The sequence below is a fragment of the Lampris incognitus genome, chromosome 4 (assembly GCF_029633865.1).
Source record: "Lampris incognitus isolate fLamInc1 chromosome 4, fLamInc1.hap2, whole genome shotgun sequence".
Lineage (NCBI taxonomy): Eukaryota > Metazoa > Chordata > Actinopteri > Lampriformes > Lampridae > Lampris > Lampris incognitus.
In genome coordinates this window covers 25,930,660-25,951,894 of record NC_079214.1, presented here as the reverse complement: position 1 = coordinate 25,951,894, position 21,235 = coordinate 25,930,660, and the positions used below count along the sequence as shown (strand labels likewise).

The following is a 21,235-nucleotide window of genomic DNA, read 5'->3' as shown; positions in this document are numbered from 1 at the left end:
TAAAAATTAAAAAAAAAAGTATTTATTCAATTTAACTAACCAACAAATTAAAAAGGTTTACAAAATGAAGAAAAACAGTCTTAATACATAAACAAATGGTTGCAAAACAATCAACAACTTAGATATGGAACACGTGTGTTTTTAAAACAAAACAAAAACTCGTTTTGGCGACAGGTTTAAACATGGACGTGTGTGAGAAACGCTCCGATGAGGGCTCTAGGCATTACGATCTATACGGACATCCACCTCTCGGCCACTGATCTTGGTTCCGTTCATCATTCTGCAAGCCAGTTCAGCACTCTCTGGAGAATCAAATCTTACCGTCCCACAGCCCTTTGACTTCCCGTTTTCCATTTTGATTTCTGCAAACATTACCTGGCCTGAAATGACACAAAAAGGGATGAGTTAAGTGTTACGCATGCTGACGCCGTAATTTTTCAGATCATAGATAAATCCATAAACAGGATACTGACACCTTTGTTCATCTATCATCATGTGTCAAAGTCAGGGGCAGCTGTAAGTTAATGTTTGAGTGTATGAACACTAAAGATTAGATCCCTAATGAGCAAAAGTCATACCACAGTGACTGAAGCTCTCTTTCAGCTTCTGCCAAGTGAGATCATAGGACAGCTGCAACAGAAAAACAGAAAAATTCACTATATGCTGTATAATTGTCTGAATCAATATTTTGTGCTAAACATGACATGAGTCTAATTTCTAGAATCAAACAATCAAGAGCTGTAAAACTTCTTGCAATAAGAAACTGTGTTCCACATGTGTGATGTTAAATTTTAGCCCAAACCACATATCTAATTACTTGCACTTACGTTTCGCACAAAGATTTGACAGCCTCCCTTGGACCCGGAACCTCTGTCAGACATGCCTCCCCGCATGTGGCCAGCTCCCCCACCTCCATACCCTCCAAAGCCACGGTTCATCTCCATTCCTGCCATTGCCATACGGTCAAAGCTGGAGCCCATACGATCCATCCCCATATTGCCCATTCCACCACCTGTATTACACACACGAACACACACAATAAATAGAGTACCCAACACAGAGTGGCTCTCTACTGCGTTCCAAAACACTGTGGCATCAAAAAGTGGCAATGTCCAACCTCTTCACAGGCTGCTTACAAGTTTACCAGGACTTCATCGATTTAAGGTGGTTTAATGTTTGGGTTAGTTAGAGGAGTTTTTCCCGGACCTTGGACGGTTTACCGTAAGTGCGGTATGTTTTTTCCAGTGTGTAAGTCATTTTGAAACCTGAATAAAACGGTCCACTTACAGACAGGGGTCTCCAGTCCACTTCATGTGAACTGATTCTATTGAGGAAGTTAACTGTTACTGATTACATGCATTTTGTTAGATTGTCGCACACATCCAAATTTCCTCCAAAATGAACTGCAAGGGGTTGTTGTGGTCGTGAGCTCACCTTACTGCTGCGCGTAAATACACTGCAAGTACTGCAGAAATGCGCTTCTCATCATGGCTTGTGTCCTCAAACAGTTTCCTTCAAGCGGAGTACCCTCTATGAATTTGTCGCGCCATGAATGCAATTGATGCATCCAAGCAGAGCTGCCATTGATAGAGTTCCACATTTTTGTAGTGGCACCAAATAAATAACCATTATCAAGACTGTGTGTGCACAATGGTTTCCATGTTTATGATGTAAAGTTACAGGTAGTGGACATTGGAAGCAACAATGACTGACATTTGCAACATGCAGTATAACACAAAGACACCATGGTTCCGTAGAATCTGAAACCAAACTTGCAATAATGGAGGACCAAAAAAAAAGAAGAAAGAACTATATTGAGTTTGGACTGAAGCAACCCGCCCAATTGTGAAAGCGACCAACCTCATACGTCATCATAAAATCTATTTATGTACAGAAAGTATCTACTTTTAACCATTCCAACCTATTTCCATACCAATTTGCTAATACCTGGTTTTCCCATCCTGTGCTGACCCCTGAACCACTATGGACAGCAATAAAGTTAAAAAGTGTTAAAACATGTTGGCCAAAACCTTGAAATATGTGAAGTCTGTGTTGTAACACAGCTCAGCATGGCAGGTAAAAAAAAAAAAAAAGAAAAAAGAAAAAAGTTTACAATGGAAGTGCAGCCATAGAGCCACTCCTATTGCCAAGCCTCAAAGTAGGATTAGGAGTGAGTCCAGGAAGTTCCAAGTCGTGAAAATGTTTGTTGTTCAGAAGTCCATGATCACAGGCATTCCAATTTTTTGATATATGTAACCAAGTAGACTAAAGGTGAATATTTCTATTTTTATCCATCCAATGACATCTACTTATCAATGCTGTGGTAAAACTTTCCTTATCATCCAAATTTAGAGTCCAAGTGACACATTTGACACATTTGCAATGACATTTTCATTATGGTATGCAATGAGTAGTCAAAAACTATCATAGCTGGAGTGTTTTAGGTGTACATGGGAGGCAATGGGAGCCATAATCCCAAGTAATTTAACTTTCATCTGGCAAGTAGAGTGCGAAGACTTCAGTTTACATGCAGCATTTAAAGACAGTTAGGCTTATTGGACTTCTCTAGTCATTCATACTGTACCCGAGGTAATGGCACTTATCTTGTTAAATTAGGTTTGGTTTGTGATGGAAATTACTTTAGCAATGCCCTCAAAGCTGGTAGTGATCGTTTTTCTCTCAATTCTGATTTAAAAAGGAAAGATACTTGCAGACAAAGAGCTTAAACCTCAGTCTGAAACAGTCTCTCCAGCAACAAGGCTACCTGGGCTGTCGAGCATCTGCTTCATATTCCTACAATGAATCGTGGTGACTAATGCATTTGCCTGATACAGAAGTCATCACTGTGCACCGTACCATGTAACCAAATAGTCCTCATTCATCCATAGTTATTTTTATTTATTCAACCTTTATTTGACCAGGCAAGTTATTAAGAACAAATTCTTATTTACAATGGTGGCCTGGTTCAATGCTAAACTGATAATTGGTAGAGGAACAATGGAAACAAAGAAAGATGGGGGAATGGGGGATGTACATAATCCAGTTCCCCTGTGTCCCATGCCCTCTCCAAATCTTCCACCTCCTAGGAGAAATTGCAAGGCAGCAGGCATTGGGTAAAACTATAAAGAAAAATCATGGTACTCACACAAAAACCAGGGCATTACATTACATTACAGTCATTTAGCTGACACTTTTATCCATGCACATCCCCAAACAACTCCCAACCTCCACTTAGATGACAATGACACTGCAGCCATCAGGGGCCTCATAAATGGAATGGTCAAGCAATCAAATCAGAGGTCACATATCCTATCAAAATAATAATATAGGCCTTGTCACTAGACACATAACCTGACATGCAAACAGTGGTAAACCCATGAAAATGCTCACTTGACATAATGCAAAAAACAAAAACAAAAAAACATTCTATAGGAGATAAAAAGCGATCTGCTCTTAAACCTTCTGGTGGACAGTGTGCACACTGAATTGTCAATTACCATAACTTAGTTTAAGTGGACTGTACCAACAGTTTTGGTATTAGTATTAGTCAACAAAATAAGCTTTATAGTAGTCCACGGTGGTGTAGTGGGCTAAGCATCGGCTTTGTGTCAATGCAGTTGCCCACCGGGGACCGGGGTTCGTGCCCCGGTCTCGTCAGATCCAACTATGGCCGGACTCGATGAAGCAGCGATAATTGGCAACGCTGTCTTCGGGAGGGGGGGCCGAGTCGGCTTGTGTTCGTCACATGAATGCGTCTCTGGGTGTGTTGGAAAAAGCAGTGGTTCGGCCTCGATTCACCTTGTCACCAAAGTGGCGAGGCGTCTCCTTTGAGACTGCCGGCCGGAGAGATGCAGTTGGCGAACGCATGCAGTACAGGGTGGATGTTTGAATTAAAATAGTGATCGATTGGCCACTAAATTGGGAGAAAAAGGGAAAAATCAGAAATAAATTTAGAAAAAAAAAAGCTTTATTGAGGCCTCCCAAAAGGAAACAGGTTTACCACTGAATTTTAAGTTTTCATAATTTCACTTCAATATAGTTTAGATCGATCCAATATCGGTCTCAGGTGCCAATACGTCATAATGTAATTATTCTTTCTTTCTTTTTTTTCTCTCTCTCTGTGAATGTCTAGCAAGTGCTAGAAGCTGGTGTGTACCAGAGTCAAATTCATCGTGTGCGTGCACACTCGGCCAATAAAGTTAATTTTGATTCACTCATCAGATAACGGACCGAATTTGCCGATCCAGACTGTGACTAAAATGGTTGCATATGCGACCATTTTGGGAGTGTGCAAGTTAAAATTTCACGTGGTCACATTCGTGCGAGTGGCGTGAATGCACGAATTACACTGGCAAATCTTCCAAATCTGGCAACAATCCATTTAGCTGTTACCGTGTTCCAAAAATGAAGTGGTCTCTAGCTGATTATTATAAAAAGCAAAATGAGGAGAGCAAAGCGGAGGCTGGTGGGGAGGGCGAGCCAATGATCAACGAGAGGTTCCAACTCAGATGCCACTGATGATGAAAGTGCAGCCAGGGAGAGACCAACTGAGCCAGTGAAGAAGAAAAAGTAGTACTTTCAACCACAATGGTTAAAGAGAGACTGACGTGCCCTTACTGAACAAATTTTTTAACACTGGGAGTTTGAATCATAACCGAAAACAGGTGTGGCTTTATGAATTCAAAGCTATTGGCTACCGTCTTCCTGACATCACCGCGCTACCGCTCATGTCCGCCAACATGATAACTGACCGATAAACGTCGATTAATATCACAATTCGATGAGTATTTTGACTTCATAAGTCAAAATCTGTTACAAACAACAGTAACACACAGGTACGTGGATACAAAGTTTTTATTTTAGGGTTTTAAACATGAGCGGTAACGCAGAGACGTTTGACATGGATCCAGTTATCCACAGCTCTCATATGTAGTACTGAGGGCTGTGTAACCCTATATGCAAATTGACTGGTGTCTACATATACTCTGGCACAATTTCTCCGTGGTCACACTCCAACTCGGAACTGAATTTCTCCTCTGAATTTCTCAATGGAACTGAATTTCGCCAATGAATTTCTCCGTGGTCACATTCCAACTCGGAACATAGCCTATCAATAGGAATTTTCAGATTTTGATGTCAGTATCACTTTAACACAGTACCCGTGTATGCAATATGAGGGAAAAGCTATGTGTATGTGTGTATTGTAGGCAACGTGACCTGTCCATTAACTATTACCGGGTCAACACAGTTTAAGCTTCAAACTTTGAAGTTGCACAACGACAGTAAGAAACACAAAATCTGCAGGGACCGATGCATGCCCTGAAACACTGAGCCCCTCCCGACTACTTTCCAGCTGTTAGATGAGAGCACTCACTCAATGGAGGAGAATTAAATGGTCATCAAGTTCAACACTGCCTATCTTATAACATGGCGAAAGAGGAACTCCCGTTCACAAAAATTAAATGTTAATATCAAATTCAAACTTAATATTCAGATTAAAATATTTTGCAAACATCAATTCTCAAGTCACTGTAAATCTTTCTATCAATGTAAAACTAGGGTATGCAAATTACGACAACTATTCATCAGCACGCAAGGTCAATGATTAATCCCATGCCGAATAAATAGATAGATAGATAGATAGATAGATAGATAGATAGATAGATAGATAGATAGATAGATAGATAGATAGATAGATAGATAGATAGATAGATAGATAGATAGATAGATAGATAGATAGATAGATAGATAGATAGATAGATAAATAAATAAGTGCAACCAAATCATGTGCTGGTGCGACGAACTGAGAAAGTTGGTAGCACCAGTGCTACCAGTGGAAAAGTTAGTCTGGAGCCCTGCCATACCGATTCAGATTCCATAGTCTAATGTTTTTTATGAATTGTAAGTATGTAAGCTCATAGCCAAAATGTTGTAGCACAAGTTATTTAATTAATAATTGACCATTTCTACAAAGACATCCAGTAGTCCCCATATTTTTAAGTTTGTGCACTTGATTTGTTCAAGTTTTTCAAAACATTAAAGGAGTTGCCATAGCAATTTGCACCCCTATTTCCATTTGTATCTGATTCCTACTTAAACTACAGTTAAAATAAATTGCTTTGGAATAATTTTAAAGCATTTTTGTATATTTTGCTCTTTTAATAAGAAGTGCTGTGTGGTTTACTACAGCCTCATGTAACTTTACACATACAGACGCAAATGAAATTTGCTGGTTGTTCAGTGTGGTGCGCACAATGATACCAAACAGCATAGTGACTACTTTTCTCTATTTAAATAGGCTGAATAACTGATTACAAATTTGGAGACGTGTATGATACTAATTAAAAAAATAATTAATTTGAAATATCACTATAATCCAATTATTAATTATCTTTTGTAAGGGATCATCAACAAATGTGCCCAGGAATATCTTTGTAGAATAAGCAACAATTCATCTAATTTCACAGCTTCTTTGCTTTATTCTATGACATGCCAAAGGCATGCAAGTATACATGACAAAATAGCCTTTAATTTCATCTCTTTTCAGGACGAATGAAGCATTATTTCAACAAGCTGCAAGGGTACCAACAAATTTGAACATGTCTAATACTAACACCACCACCAACACCAATAATAATATTCAAGAACAAAAGAACTCTGCTATCGGTGTCAGTATTGGCAGATATCCAAATCCAGGTATTGGTATCGGAAACCGCAAAAAAAAAAAACAGTGTATCTCTTATATAGTTATGGCTTGTTCATGTATGTTCAAGTTGTGTTCATTCACGATTCATGTTTTGCAAGTATATTAGGGGTACATTCTTTAAAATAAAACATCTTATAAATTATGCTTTTATCCATTTGGAAAAATATGTCTACACACAAACTGACAATGATTTCTACTGACAGTTTTTCAAAGATGAAGCCCCAGATTGCACTAATGTGGTTGGGGGTGTCACTGTTCAGAGTGGATGTCTTAGGGTTATTTGAGATCAGTGTGTCAATGCATTTACCCATTCCTCCAAATGAGTCCCCAAACCCTCGATTCATTGTCATGTCACCACGGCCAAAGTCCCGGTCCATCCCAGATCGGTACATATCTCCATGAATACAAATGAAAAGTCAGTACACAATGAGGTTTCCAAGGACACACAAGTATTGGTCTTAAAATGTCAGAAGACAAATACTGAACAACACAGCAGCAGAGTCAATATGTTTTCTCACCTCCCATCCTTCCCATGGGCGCCACATCTCTCCCTCCAAAGCCACCCATGTTGCCCATGTTATCCATGCCACCAAAACCTCCGCCACCCATGCCTGCGAAAGGTAGCACAAGGTTTTACGAATCCTCCGTTCTTGTAACAAACAAAAACAGCAATTAAAGATTGCAAAGATTTTACCTCCTCCAAGTCTGTTCATTCCACCATAACCTGGACCATCCATACCTAAGGGAAGAGAAAATGAAAGTCATTCAATTTGGTCAGTAGAGAGGTATCCATGGATAGCTATCTGGCTTGGAGGTGTAAGACATGACAAAGCAGTTTGACGAACTGTGTTGGTCCAAAGAACAAAGCTGGTAGACAATGGCTGGGATTCTAATCTGACTGCATTTCACATCTTATCTTTACAACCCAAATTCGGAGCAGCAGGGTCAGTGGATGAACAAGACATGTCTCGTTGAAAACACTTGACGGTAAAATGTTGACGGTAGTTAACATATTAACTGAGCATGAGTGCATTTACTGAAGAACTTGAAACATTCTGAAGCGAAATGTCCGTAATGCATGTTATTGTGGGATAAATATGTTGCACCTTAGGAAGTCTTATCCCACTCACACTCGAAACACCTGATGACTTTGGGTTTATTACTGACGATGTGTCCAGGTTGCACATGGTGTATCAAAGAACTAACATTTTACAATTTCTTTCAGCAGACGCTTTTCTCCAAAGCGACATACATCTGAGAGTTAATACAACACAAGCAAGGATCTAATCAGGAAGTGACAAGTTAAGTTAAGTGGCAAAAAACCAGGTTCAAGTCCGATAGGACATAAGATGTCAAGAGGCAGTGCACAAAGGCAATGCATAAGGTGCATAGAAGCAAAAAAATGTTTTTAATATTAATACCATCAGGTGTGGAGGTGTTCAAGAAAGAGCTGGGTCTTTAGCATCTTCTTAAAAGATGGAGAGGGACTCGGCGGATCAAATGGAGTTTGGTAACTCGTTCCACCACCAGGGAACTACAGAAGCTATCATCCCAGAACATCCCACTCAAGTTCTTTCGAAATTCTTGTTCTAATTTCCCTTCTTAAAAATTATAACCAAAAGTACGCCACTTCAGTATTGCATCGAGATATCTTGCCCGGTTCACTAGGGCGCACTATCTTTAACACATGCTCAATAATCCAGGTAATAAAATCAAGAAAGGTGAATCAATTTATCTGGACATGTTATTGAGAGAAACATTTCATCGCTCAACTAATCAAAGAAAGTTGATTTGGACATAGCGTTTATTGACAGAAACGTTTCATCACTCAACTGACTGCAGGTATCCCCACCCTTATAAACAATATAGTTGCATAACGACTGAAACCAATGATCGGTTTCATATGCAAATAGGCGTGACCGTTAACTAGAATTTAGGTGGCCATGTGTACTATTCACAGAGGATTTGAGAATGTTTGCAATCACAGCATTGTAAGATGGCGACAGATGTACTCTTAGATCTCCCCCATCGGATCAGGGATGGTCATTCCCTCTTCACATAGACGGCTCCTCACTCCTCATTGTCAGGTGAAAAGAAGTGGCTGGTGACTCCACATGTATCAGTGGAGGCATGTGGTAGTCTGCAGCCCTCCCCTGATTGACAGAAGGGGTGGAGCAGCGACCAGAACGGCTTGGAAGGGTGCGGTAATTGGCCGGCTACAATTGGGGAGGAAAAAAAGGGGGGGGGCTCAGGCCCTGGTTAAATGTGGTTATCCTAACTGGGCATGTTGAAGCCAGGAAGACGCTCAAACAGTGCACCAGCCAATCGAAGAGAGGAGAAAGACAACAGCTCCCCACACCACTTCCGGTGTGAGAAGATGGTGGCACGAACTCACATTTGCAGCAGCCTCACCTAGTACCGGTGTGGGAAGATGGCGGCGCAAACTTACGTTTGTGGCGGCCTCACCCAGTACCATCCATGCAGTGTCTTGGTCCACGTCTAAGTTTGTGTCTTCGTTTGATGGCTCGGACAGCCAACACTGGATCAGCAGGGAGAGCTTGGTCTGCTGCGTCCTGTGGGCCCAGGGACCACGGCCCTACCCGGAGCTGCGCCCAAAGAGGAAACACTGAGGGCTGTCTGACAGGATGTGGAAGCGAGGCAGGCTACGCTAACTGCTACCCCATATAGACTGGCAGTTCCAATAACACCGAGGGCGGTCTGGCGGCAGCCTCGCCTAGCGTTGACTGTGTTTTTAGTGTCATCGTGTGGAGTGCAGGGAGGTGTGTCGAAGGTGTCATGCTGAGAGAGCTAGCATTAGATTGGCTGAGGGGGCCTGGTCTGCTGCAGCTGGTGGGCCACAGGACCACAGCCCTGCCCGGAGCTGCGCCCTAAGAGGAAACACCGAGGACGGTCTGACAGGACGCGGAAGCGGGGCAGGCTAAGCTAACTGCTAGCCCATACAGACAGGCAGTTCCGACAGTCATCCTGGCTGGCGTTCGTTCTCTTGGAGGGTGATCTTTTGTATTTTGGATATATGTGTTCTTGTAGTTTTTGGATATGTGTTTTTGTCTTTGTTGCACTGCTGTGGGAAACCATATTTCGTTTCATTTCATGTGCACAAGTACAGGAAATTAAATGACAAATAAATAAAGTGTTCCAGATTCCTAATTCCAACTGCCTAAGCATAAACCAGAGCCCTAGAAAGAGAGAGCTACGTAAACTCCGTAGACGTGAATGGGCCAACAGCAATGGCGGATCATGGCAGCCCCGGATAGTTCCAAACAGTGCGCATAGAACAGGGGTCCCCAATTACTTTTCATAGCGGGCCACTTTTAGGGCCACTTTTAAAACCACGGGCCACTCAACCTCCAGCAGCATTCTAGCCCACCTTAACTGAAGTATTTTCAGTAATGCTGATAAGGTCATGTGACGCGCAAGTGAGGGGGGGCTGGACTAGCCCACAAGGAGAAATGCGGGGTGGAATTGATAGTTACAAGGTAGCATTTCTTGTTGGATTGACTGCTGAAATTATGTTTGGAATAGTGTTCCCAAACAAAATGTGTAGAAATACCAGAAGGAAGAAACAATTTTTTATTTCCAAAAAAAAATTAAAAGGTTTTTTTTTTGGTAGGGAAACAAAAAAAAACTTCCTTCTGGCATTTCTCCAACAATTCTCGCAGACCATAAATCAACCCGTCACGGGCCGGACGTGGCCCGCGGGCCGCCTATTGGGGACCCCTGGCATAGAATATGTGTCACGCTGGAATATATCTATATCTATATATAAATGTAAAAATCTGAAAATATTGGTTAGTAGTTACCAGAAATCGCGGCTAAGCAGTTCATTTAAATGACCCGCCAAGCTTTGTTTGGAACTATTCGGCAGCTACATGAACCACGTGATGGGAGCCCGGATAGTTCCAAACAGTGCGCATAGAATATACACTCACTGGCCACTTTATTAGGTACACCTTGCTAGTACCGGGTTGGACCCCCTTTTGCCTTCAGAACTGCCTTAATCCGTCATGGCATAGATTCAACAAGGTACTGGAAACATTCCTCAGAGAGTTTGGTCCATATTGACATGATAGCATCACGCAGTTGCTGCAGATTTGTCGGCTGCACATCCATGATGCGAATCTCCCGGTCCACCACATCCCAAAGGTGCTCTATTGGATTGAGATCTGGTGACTGTGGAGGCCATTTGAGTACAGTGAACTCTGTCATGTTCAAGAAACCAGTCTGAGATGATTCGAGCTTTATGACATGGCACGTTATCCTGCTGGAAGTAGCCATCAGAAGATGGGAACACTGTGGTCATAAAGGGATGGACATGGTCAGCAACAATACTCAGGTAGGCTGTGGCATTGACACGATGCTCAATTGGTACTAAGGGGCCCAAAGTGTGCCAAGAAAATATCCCCCACACCATTACACCACCACCACCAGCCTGAACCGTTGATACAAGGCAGGATGGATCCATGCTTTCATGTTATTGACGCCAAATTCTGACCCTACCATCCAAATGTCGCAGCAGAAATCGAGACTCATCAGACCAGGCAACGTTTTTCCAATCTTCTATTGTCCAATTTTGGTGAGCCTGTGCGAATTGTAGCCTCAGTTTCCTGTTCTTAGCTGACAGGGGTGGCACCCGGTGTGGTCTTCTGCTGCTGTAGCCCATCTGCCTCAAGGTTTGACGTGTTGTGCGTTCAGAGATGCTCTTCTGCATACCTCAGTTGTAATGAGTGGTTATTTGAGTTACTGTTGCCTTTCCATCAGCTCGAACCAGTCTGGCCATTCTCCTCTGACCTCTGGCATCAACAAGGCATTTTCGCCCACAGAACTGCCGCTCACTGGATATTTTCTCTTTTTCGGACCATTCTCTGTAAACCCTAGAGATGGTTGTGCGTGAAAATCCCAGTAGATCAGCAGTTTCTGAAATACTCAGACCAGCCCGTCTGGCACCAACAACCATGCCACGTTCAAAGTCACTTAAATCACCTTTCTTCCCCATTCTGATGCTCGGTTTGAACTGCAGCAGATCGTCTTGACCATGTCTACATGCCTAAATGCATTGAGTTGCTGCCATGTGATTGGCTGATTAGAAATTTGCGTTAACGAGCAGTTGGACAGGTGTGCCTAATAAACTGGCCGGTGAGTGTATGTCACGTTGGAATATATCTATATCTATATATAAATGTAAAAATCTGAAAATATTGGTTAGTAGTTACCAGAAATCGCGGCTAAGCAGTTAATTTAAATGACCCGCCAAGCTTCGTTTGGAACTATTCGGCGGCTACACGAACCACGTGACACTCTCGCGTTCTGACCCCTCATTGACGCAACTTTCTCTTTCTAGGGCTCTGGCATAAACCAGTGTTGATTCTGTATGTGGCGGGAGTGTCAGAACCCTCCTGCCACATAAGCGTATTTTCCAAACACTTTCTCAGTTGCTTTCAAACCTCAAAACACGCTGTACCCGAAATTTGTCCACCCCAAAGATCGGGTCACCTGGCACAAACAGAGCAATATAACGTACACTGATAAGTGCCAGGAGGATTGCTGTGACATGTACATTGGGGAAACTTAACAGATACTGGCCAAGAGGATGGCGCAGAAAAGAAGAGGTAATGCCTCAGGCCAGGACTCTGCAGTCTACACCCAGCTACAGGCCAGTGGCCCAAGTACCCCTGACTGCAGCCTGCAGATCGATGACATGTTCAATGTCGGTGACGTGTTCGATGTGGGCTGTGATGTGCGCAATGTGGGCATCCTCAAGTTCACTGGTTTGTGATTCCTGCCATTGCACGAACATTAGCTAGCATGAAACAGCAGTCACGGATTATGCTGCTAGCTAGCGTTGTTTAACGCTAGCTTTATAGTTATTTAGCTGTGTGTTTTTTACAATCCATGTGGACAGAGTCGGTTAGTAAAGGTGCGAGGGCCAAAGGCCCGAACTGCGTCCAAGGAGCGAGGCTGCAGGCTCAGGACGAGCGAACGCTCGTGAGGGCCGAAGGGCCGAGCTGCGTCTAACGTCAATCTACTGTTTCCCGCTGTTCCTAAACTGAACTAGCCCCTACCCAATCACAATGCGTGAAGTAGTGATGTCATCTGTAGTCGCAGGACCCCGAGCAGGGCGAGTAGAACAAGTACCGACACCGGCGTTCTCGCGTGCACTACTGTACAAACATTGAGCACGTCATCGACTGCCCACATTGCGCACGTCACAGCCAACATTGAACACGTCACCGATCTGCAGGCTGCAGTGAGGAGCTTCTCCAGTGGCCACTCTTTCAAGGATTAGGATGTACACATCCTTGACAGGGAGGAACGCTGGTTTGAACAGGGAATCAAAGAGGCCATCTATGTGATGAGGGGACGACCATCACTGAACCGAAAAGGGGGCCTAAGAGTACATATGTAGCCATCTTACAATGCTGTGACTGCAAACATTCCCAAATCCTCTGTGAATAGTACACATTGCCATTGAAAAGTCACAGCAATTTGAATATGAAACCGATTGTTGTTTTCAGTCATTATGCCACTGTATTGTTTGTAAGGGTGGGGATACCTGCAGTCAGTTGAGACTGAAAGGGTCACTTTAGTGATGAAACGTTTCCCCTCAATAAACGTTGTTTCCGGATGAATCGATTCAACTAACTTTAACACAGTTCAACAGTACTTAAAATGTAACTTCTCCCCCAAGTCTGAGCCTAACTCCATTGCACAATTTTGAAAAATGCTAAAAAGTGAGGGGAGTTGAGGCTACAGTAGCTGGAGAGCCGCGAGAAGGCCTAGCACGTGTCCAGAGTCCCTGCCGCACACCACCGTGGTCCCCTCCACCTGCCTGCCTAAGACCCGACTGCTGCGATGCAGATTAGGAATCAGGAACACTGTCATTTCACTACATGCACTTGCGTACATGAAATGAAACGAAATGCCGTTTATCCCCAGCCCACAGCAGTACAACACAAGGACAAAAACACATCCAAAACTACAAGAACACACATATCCAAACTAACACATGTATCAAAACTAAACAAAAAAAAAAATCACTGTCCAAGGGAACGAACGCCAGCCAGGATGACTGTCGGAACCCCCAGTCTGCATGGGCTAGCAGTTAGCTTAGCCCACCCCGCTTCCGCATCCTGTCAGACCGCCCTTGGTGTTTCCTCCTCAGGTGCAGCTCCAGGCCGGGGCCGTAGTCCCCAGGCCCATCGGACGAAGCAGACCAAGCTCTCCCAGCCGATCCAGCACCAACTCTCACAGTCAGACACCTTCAACACACCTCCCTGCACTCCTCACGATGACATCAAAAACACCACAGTCAACGCTAGTTGAGGCCGCCGCCAGCCCGCCCTCAGTGTTATCAGAACTGCCAGTTTGCATGGGCTAGCAGTTAGCTTAGCCTGCCCTGCTCTCCCAGCTGATCCAGCACCAGCTCTCCAAGCCATCAAACGAAGGCAAAACTTAAGATGCAGACGTTGACAAAGACACTGCATGGACAGTACTAGGGGTGAGGCCGCCGCAAATCTGAATGTGTGCCATCATCTTCCAACACTGACACTGGGTGAGGCCGCTGCAAACGTGCATTCACACAACCATCTTCACACACCGGACGTGCTGCATACAGAAGGGGGAGGTTGGCTGCCCACCTCTGATTGGAGGGCATTTACATTTTTTTTTTATTTCATGACATCAATATGTCCTAACCATCAGCATTGGTCTTACAGGGTTCAGGGCTGATTTAAATCAGTAGATGCTATGTTGAGTCGTTTTCATCCCATGAAATACCAATTTTTAGAAATTTGGTAAGAAATGTCAATATTAACAACAGCATTGATGCATTTCATCACCATACAGCCATATCATTTAGTTTAAAGCTCAAAAAACATGTTTAGGTGTTTAGTACCTCTTTAAAGCAGCTGTAGACAACCCCCCCAGCATTTTTAATTGTTTCTATTGTTTGCACCGCTGTCGCAAAGCCAACGGAACGCTTTCCATTTATTAGCAGTCTAGCTACAGTCCAAAGCAAGAAACAACCATAAGAATCCCAATTTGAACTATAAACCCCGATGTCAGTGCTATGATAGAAGCAGAGTAACACATCCAGTAGTATTAATAAGTAGGCAGGTTGTGTTACTTACTGATCAAGTAGAAAGAATGCCAACTGAATGTCGGTTTGGAACCCTTACAAATCCCGGGTGTTGTATCGAACTCCGTTTCCCTGTTGAGATCTGTTTACCCCTAGCCAGAATTCGATACAACAATGGGATGCTTAATTAACCCTAACCTAACTTCAACCTAACCTAAGCTTAACCTAATCGTAAGCGATGGGTAACCTGTTTCCATGCGAAGGGTTTTGTCTGGCTAGGGGAAAACCGATATTGATGGGGATTTTGATGAGGATGATGGGGAATCACATCAGAGCTCACTCCATCGAGTGAATGCCTGTCTGAGGTTCACTCTTGTTTTACCTCTGTCCATCACTCTCCCTCTTTGCCTCCTCCATCAACGGGGTTTTTTTTTCTCTTGCAAGGTACTTTCCACTGTCACTTCGGTTGTTCCACCGTCTGCCATTTCTGCTACTGGGGATAGCTACCAGGGAAAGCCAAAGCACTGTCCTCTTCCTATTTTGGTTGCGCAGTGGTTGGCCCACTTCCTTTGTGCCATAATTCAAATCTTCATTTTACTGCAAGATCATATCTGGTGGCAGACTGAATTTGGTCCCTATAAGCCTGAAAGTGAGGCTTATGGGGAACCAATCTAAATTCCAATGGTGTCATTACTGTACAGCCATTACACTGTGCAATCTACATTTACTTCGTAATGGTTAAAGCAAAAAAAAAATTGTCCACTGCCACCTTAAGCACCTGCACTGATCCCCTTAAGCAGACAGACTTGCAGCATAGTTAACTGGTGCGTGTGTAGAAAATGGTAAAACGTAATGTAAATGTGAAGGATTCCCCTCCCATGGTCAGTTGAGGGCTGACTGACCTCCTGGCCCCATGGAGCCCATGCCTCCTCCACCTCCACTCAGACGGTTGGCGTTAATGGGCTGCCCTCCTGGTCCAAGCCCCATACCAATACCCCCTAGACCTCCTGCAAACACACAGACACACCATGTACAATCTAGAAATAGGTCTATACACACAGACCTTAAGCAACACTGGATTTATTATTTTTTTTGTAACACAGAAATAATCTGACTATAAATAGGCTGAGTTTTTTTCCTAAATACGCAAACACACCAGCCTCTCCATGTTTTTTTTTTGTACTGTGTCACGCATCATTTTAAATTCAGATTTAGTCAAGTTTATCCTTTGATAGGGAGGACACAGACAAATTTAGCAACTACCTTGTGTAGACCTTGATGTTGTTTTACACACAATGTATTCATTCATTTTTGACGTCGTTTAGCTAGAAGAACATCAGAGGTGATAACAGTCAGCTGAACTTTACTGCAAGCACAAGATTAAAATGTACATCTATACACAAATCCCCATATTAATATGACATCTTCACCAACTGACTTAGAATTTCAAAACCCTTGGAAACTGGAAAGTACACGGTTTTAGATTTAAAAGGGTTATTATACAGTTTACTCACTTGGTAACTGGGGTGCTTTTTCTATTTGCCGGAAATCATCAAGAGGAAGAGATTTCTCATCCTATTAAAAACATGTTAAAATAAATGAATAAAAATGAGTTTTTTACATGTTCTTAATCATTTCTATAAAGTGGTAAAGTAACCAAAAATGTTAATCATACCATTTTGACGTGCATTTGTCTCTCAAACAGCATCTGTCCATTGAACATGGCTAAAAGTAAAGTCAAGGAGGACACAGTTGCAAAGTAGCTCTATGAATGTGAGTGTGTGTGTTTTAATATTGGTTTCTTGAGGATACATATGGCCTGCACAGCCTCTAGTGCCTGCTCAAAAGTGACCGTTCCCATCCCTCTGCTCTTGCCGTCCTTATCCTCCTTCACGTCAGCCCGCTTCACCATACCTGCCATGCTAAACACCTCCTTTAACTTCTTCCAGCCTACCTTAAAGTCCAGCTGGAATAAAATTGTTAATAATAAATGAAAGCATTAACAGGAACACTCTTTTTTTTTTAAACACACCAAACCTTAGAGAAAACGAGGATGAAGTTGGATGAAGTAAGTAAGTCCTCACATTAGCCACAAACACTGTGGTACCCAGTCGTCCTGCCTGTAGCGAGTTGATGACCTCAGGTGGAATATTAGGGTTGTTGGCAATGGAGGGAGGCAAATTCATCACACCAGGCCCAACATCTTGCCCTCGACCTCCTTGGTTAATTCCTCCCATACGCTGAAGCACACGCCGTGCATGTTCCCCATCAGGGTCCTTATACAAGAAAAATATTTTTCATATGAATGTTTACACACACACACACACACACACACACACTCTTGTACTTCTATCTTTGTGAGTTCCCCTCACTGACTACATCCATTCCCTAGAGCTTAACCATCAGAACTACATGCCTAACCTTCACCCTTACACCTTTAATCCTAATTCTAACCCCCCCCCAACCCTAATAGGACCTTAAAGAAGTGAGGACCAGAAAATAGATCTCACTTAGCAAAAATGTCCTCAATCTGATGATTAAAAACTCAACTTGGTCCTCACAAAGATAGAAATACAACACACACAAACACAAGGATTTCATTTAGTTAACATGAAAGTGACACATTTCTCTTGCCTACTTTGATGTACTATTGTTTTAGTTACTGTAATTAATTCTACGTTATCCAGTGTTAAAAGGTTTTATTTAACAATTACACAGGAGGAATTTGAGAATATTTGCCGTCTACTATTAAGTACTCACACTTGAGATTTACAATAAACCTCAACTGAAATTACTTGTGTGTGTGTGTGTGTGTGTGTGTGTACATGTTTAGCTATCCTAATGTGGACCAAATGTCCTCATTAGGATAGAAAAACCAGATTCCACCTACCTTGTGTGGACATTTTAGAGGTCCTCACAAGTAAAAAGGTCTATTTTAGGGTTAAGAAGTCTTGGTTTCTGGGTTAAGGTTAGAATTAGGGTTAGGGTAAGGGTTAAGGTTAGGCATGTAGTTTGCCTGGTTAAGGTTAGGGTTAAGGGCTAGGAAATAAATGTAGTCAATGAGGGGTCCTCATAAGGATAGTGAAACGTGTGTGTGTGTGTGTGTGCTGTCCAGACTATGAAACATACACAATGTAAGGATGCAAGAGGCTGGGCTAGTGATTAACAACAACTATTTTATTTGAAAGATTAACTTAATTTATCCTACCTCCTTGATATTAAGAGGCCTTCCACTTAGATCATGCTTGTTCATAGTTTCAATGGCCTTCTTAACAAACTCTTCATCCTTGAATTCCACCACACTGAAGAAGCAGGGACAGAAGAGATGTCATGAGGCCAAGTAGGCTAAGGATGGAAAAGAATGTAAATAAAAAAGTTTGAGCACAGCAGTTTCTTACCCACAACCCTGATGAGTCACCATTTTGGAGTCCAGGAAGCACAGCCAGAGTAGAGGAAATAAACATTATTACAACCAAATAAAAGCACATTACCATTACAGAACTCATTCATCAACATAGTTGAAGATTTTTTTTTCTCAAACTATATATTGCAGTTGGCCATAAGTTTGGATAACAGTTTAATTTTATTTGGTACCATATTTTTTATTTTTTACTTTTAAACTATTGTGCAGAACATCACAATAGTTTAAATGCATAATAAGAACAGTATTTGGAGCAAAGGAGTGTTGATGGATTATAAGTGTAGCTTTCAACATCAAGATTACGCGGGTAGAAATAGGTGTGGGACAGTCTTCTGAAAACGATATGATGTGTATCTAAATTAAACTTGATTTTGAAACAATGTTTTTCACATTTTGAATGTTGTACATCGGAAATATAGATGATGGTAGAAAATAGTGAGCCACACATTTATAATCAAACTTACATTTACCAGGTCTACCATGACAACAAATCAAAACATTGTATGGCAAGTCTATATGGTTGTCCTGGACATGCTGTATGGGGAACAGTTAATTTTCTGTTAGTTAAATCTAGAAGACCGACAATATTTTGCTCCTCCGGTGAGAGAATTTTACAATAACAGAATTGTGATATCAGATTTTGAGACAGAGTCAAGAGTCAATCAATAAGACAAATCACACGATCCACATTCTCCTTTGAAAATGGCCAAACAGACAATCTTTGACACCAATTGAAAGGACAACAACAAAAACAAAGGTGTACTTTCAGATAAATTCAAGTTGGGCAAGTATTCCAAAATCAACAAGACATCTCCTTTTCAAATGAATATCAATCTGTAGCCAACTTTCAGGCTCTAAACACAACCCATCTCCAGTTCAGTAGCATATCATAAACGGACCCAAAAGATCAGTACCTAAGAGTACTTGATGATAAAGAGACTGCTGTGGGCATTTAAAACCACGTGCAGCAAGTTGACCACGTCACTTACCCTTGACTTTCCTTCTGCATCCTTAAAGAGCTCCACGTATGTAACCTCACCAACTACATGAGACATACAAAGGAAAAATACCAAGAGAGTAAAGGGGTTTAAGTCACCAAGTCTTCACGTCGCCGTTGGCCTTGGCAATGCCGCTACAGATAGAGATGTCCCATTAATGATAAACAGTTGGCCCACACCAACACCCCACAAGACAACACCATGCCTTTCTGGGCAGTGACTGAGAAACCCAAAGGCCAAGGCCAAAGAGAAACACAGCTACATTTAACCTGGGGAATTCAAAAGACTCAATATTGATCAGTTTTTCAACAAGATTCCAGTCATGGCAGTTGAGTTTTAAAGGTGTCCTCTCACCTAATGGTTCCTTAAGACCTCATTGATCAGAAAGCAGTGTATAACAATAGTTTCATAAATACAATCATGGTTTCACCTTTCAACAGATGCAACAAAATCAAGAATCAATACTACTAATGGTCTGAGGTTACATTTAGGAGCTGACAATACCATAAAACAGAGAACAAAAGAACTAATCTCATCTTCCTTTTCTCACAGACATGTCAATCCAAACTAAATAGTTGTCCACCATAAGAGTTAAATAAATCCAGAATCACACTGTACTGCTCTCTACCATCTGCACTAAGTGCATCCAAGAGGTATGAACATCTAGAGACTACTATATACAGGGTGATCAATCTGGTAACAAAGGAAGAAAGGTCAAGAAGTCCTTCTCAACTGAGAAGCCGGAGAGGGGGGAAGCTCAATCTCAATCAGTGGAGAAATTACCTTTCTCACGCATTAGATCTTTAATTGCCTGCCACTTCATATCATAGGGGATATTGCTAATGAACACCCGGTTCTTGTGAGCAACCCTCTTTTCTCCAGCACCACCAAGTTTATCTTTGTAGGGATGGTAGCGATTTCCTCTTCTATTTCCAATGGACTTATCTTTAGGATCGGACTTCTCGGGAGATTGGATTTCTTCAGCGTCTCTGAGAAAAATAGATAAAGCAGCGAGTCAAAACGTACTCTACCTCAAAACTGCAAGCACGTTTTTTTTAATCCACTTAAGGGGGACAAAGAGTCATGCGTTGGTTCACAGGCCATCAGTTAGCAGTCATACAGCCAAGCTTAACTGTGAGGATATTTACGCCAAACTGCTTTAAGCGATAGCACAAACAGTTTTCTGGCTACTATAGCATTGATATAATTAAACAAAAAAAAATTTTAAATTCGCAGCCTACTAAAAACGTACGATTGAGGGATCAACTTTACAAAGAACTGGTTACGACTCAGTTTGTTAGCTAATGTTAATTATGCGGCTAGCATAGTAACAAATTTGGCGTGAGGTGTGCAAGGGATTTTGACTTTAACACGTAACCAAACCAAATTAGGAGATTACACGGCACCTCTTACAATTAGAAAAGGCAATTTAAACCATGTTATAGCAACCTGACAGCCATCAATCACGAAGATTATGCTAAAGGCCTCCGGCTAGCGGCTAGCTGACCACGTCTCCATTTTAGCTGTTAGGTAACATTAGCCAAAGCTAACCTTCGGACACTTCACAGGCAACGAAACAATGAAATATTTTTATTTACGTTTTCACGCCATTGGTGTTTTCGGGAAGTGGTTCCTCAGAGTCAGCCTCGATCGGTGCACTCGCCTCCTCTTGCACCGTCTCGTCTTCCTGCTTTGTAACGTCTGCCATGTTCGAGATTGTTTAGTTCACGGTAGAAGATGCTACCAACACTGCGCAGTTGAAAACGCTGCAGTAGCGGGGTTTCACCTTCAACGCGAGATTTGGAGCATGTTGCCAGGCAGCCTATGTCAAAACGCAGAGAGGGAGGTATGCATAACATAACATAACATAACATAACATAACATAACATAACATAACATAACAGATTCAAGAACTTTATTGTCATGGTGCAAGCACAATGGTACATACATAAAAGAGATAAGAAAATATAAATTATCAGCAATAAAAAGTACAGAGTCTAAATAATATAAGTGCA

At 42.2% G+C, this 21,235-nt stretch overlaps 1 protein-coding gene across 1 annotated transcript; it reads right to left on the bottom strand.

Annotated features, from left to right (window-relative positions):
• myef2 (myelin expression factor 2) lies at window positions 1-20,967 on the bottom strand. The gene is made up of 16 exons (XM_056278498.1): window positions 20,819-20,967; window positions 20,004-20,209; window positions 19,212-19,264; window positions 18,200-18,207; window positions 18,010-18,103; window positions 16,886-17,077; window positions 16,614-16,767; window positions 16,477-16,526; window positions 16,316-16,376; window positions 15,704-15,808; window positions 7,401-7,445; window positions 7,225-7,317; window positions 7,014-7,100; window positions 828-1,012; window positions 579-630; window positions 1-380 (listed from the first exon to the last, which is right to left on the bottom strand). Exons 1-16 carry the CDS (start codon window positions 20,926-20,928, stop codon window positions 217-219), a joined length of 1,659 nt encoding a protein of 552 aa, XP_056134473.1. The 5' UTR covers window positions 20,929-20,967; the 3' UTR covers window positions 1-216.
• Between the last annotated feature and the right edge of the window lie 268 nt (window positions 20,968-21,235).

Excerpts from the sequence above, each read along its gene's own strand:
- myef2 (XM_056278498.1), bottom strand. The coding sequence starts at position 20,928 with ATGGCAGACGTTACAAAGCAGGAAGACGAGACGGTGCAAGAGGAGGCG. Across the intron at positions 17,078-18,009 it reads GGCCTCTTAATATCAAGGAG|GACCCTGATGGGGAACATGC; the intron begins GTAGGATAAATT and ends TTCTTGTATAAG. Across the intron at positions 16,768-16,885 it reads CCACAGTGTTTGTGGCTAAT|CTGGACTTTAAGGTAGGCTG; the intron begins GTGAGGACTTAC and ends ATTTTATTCCAG.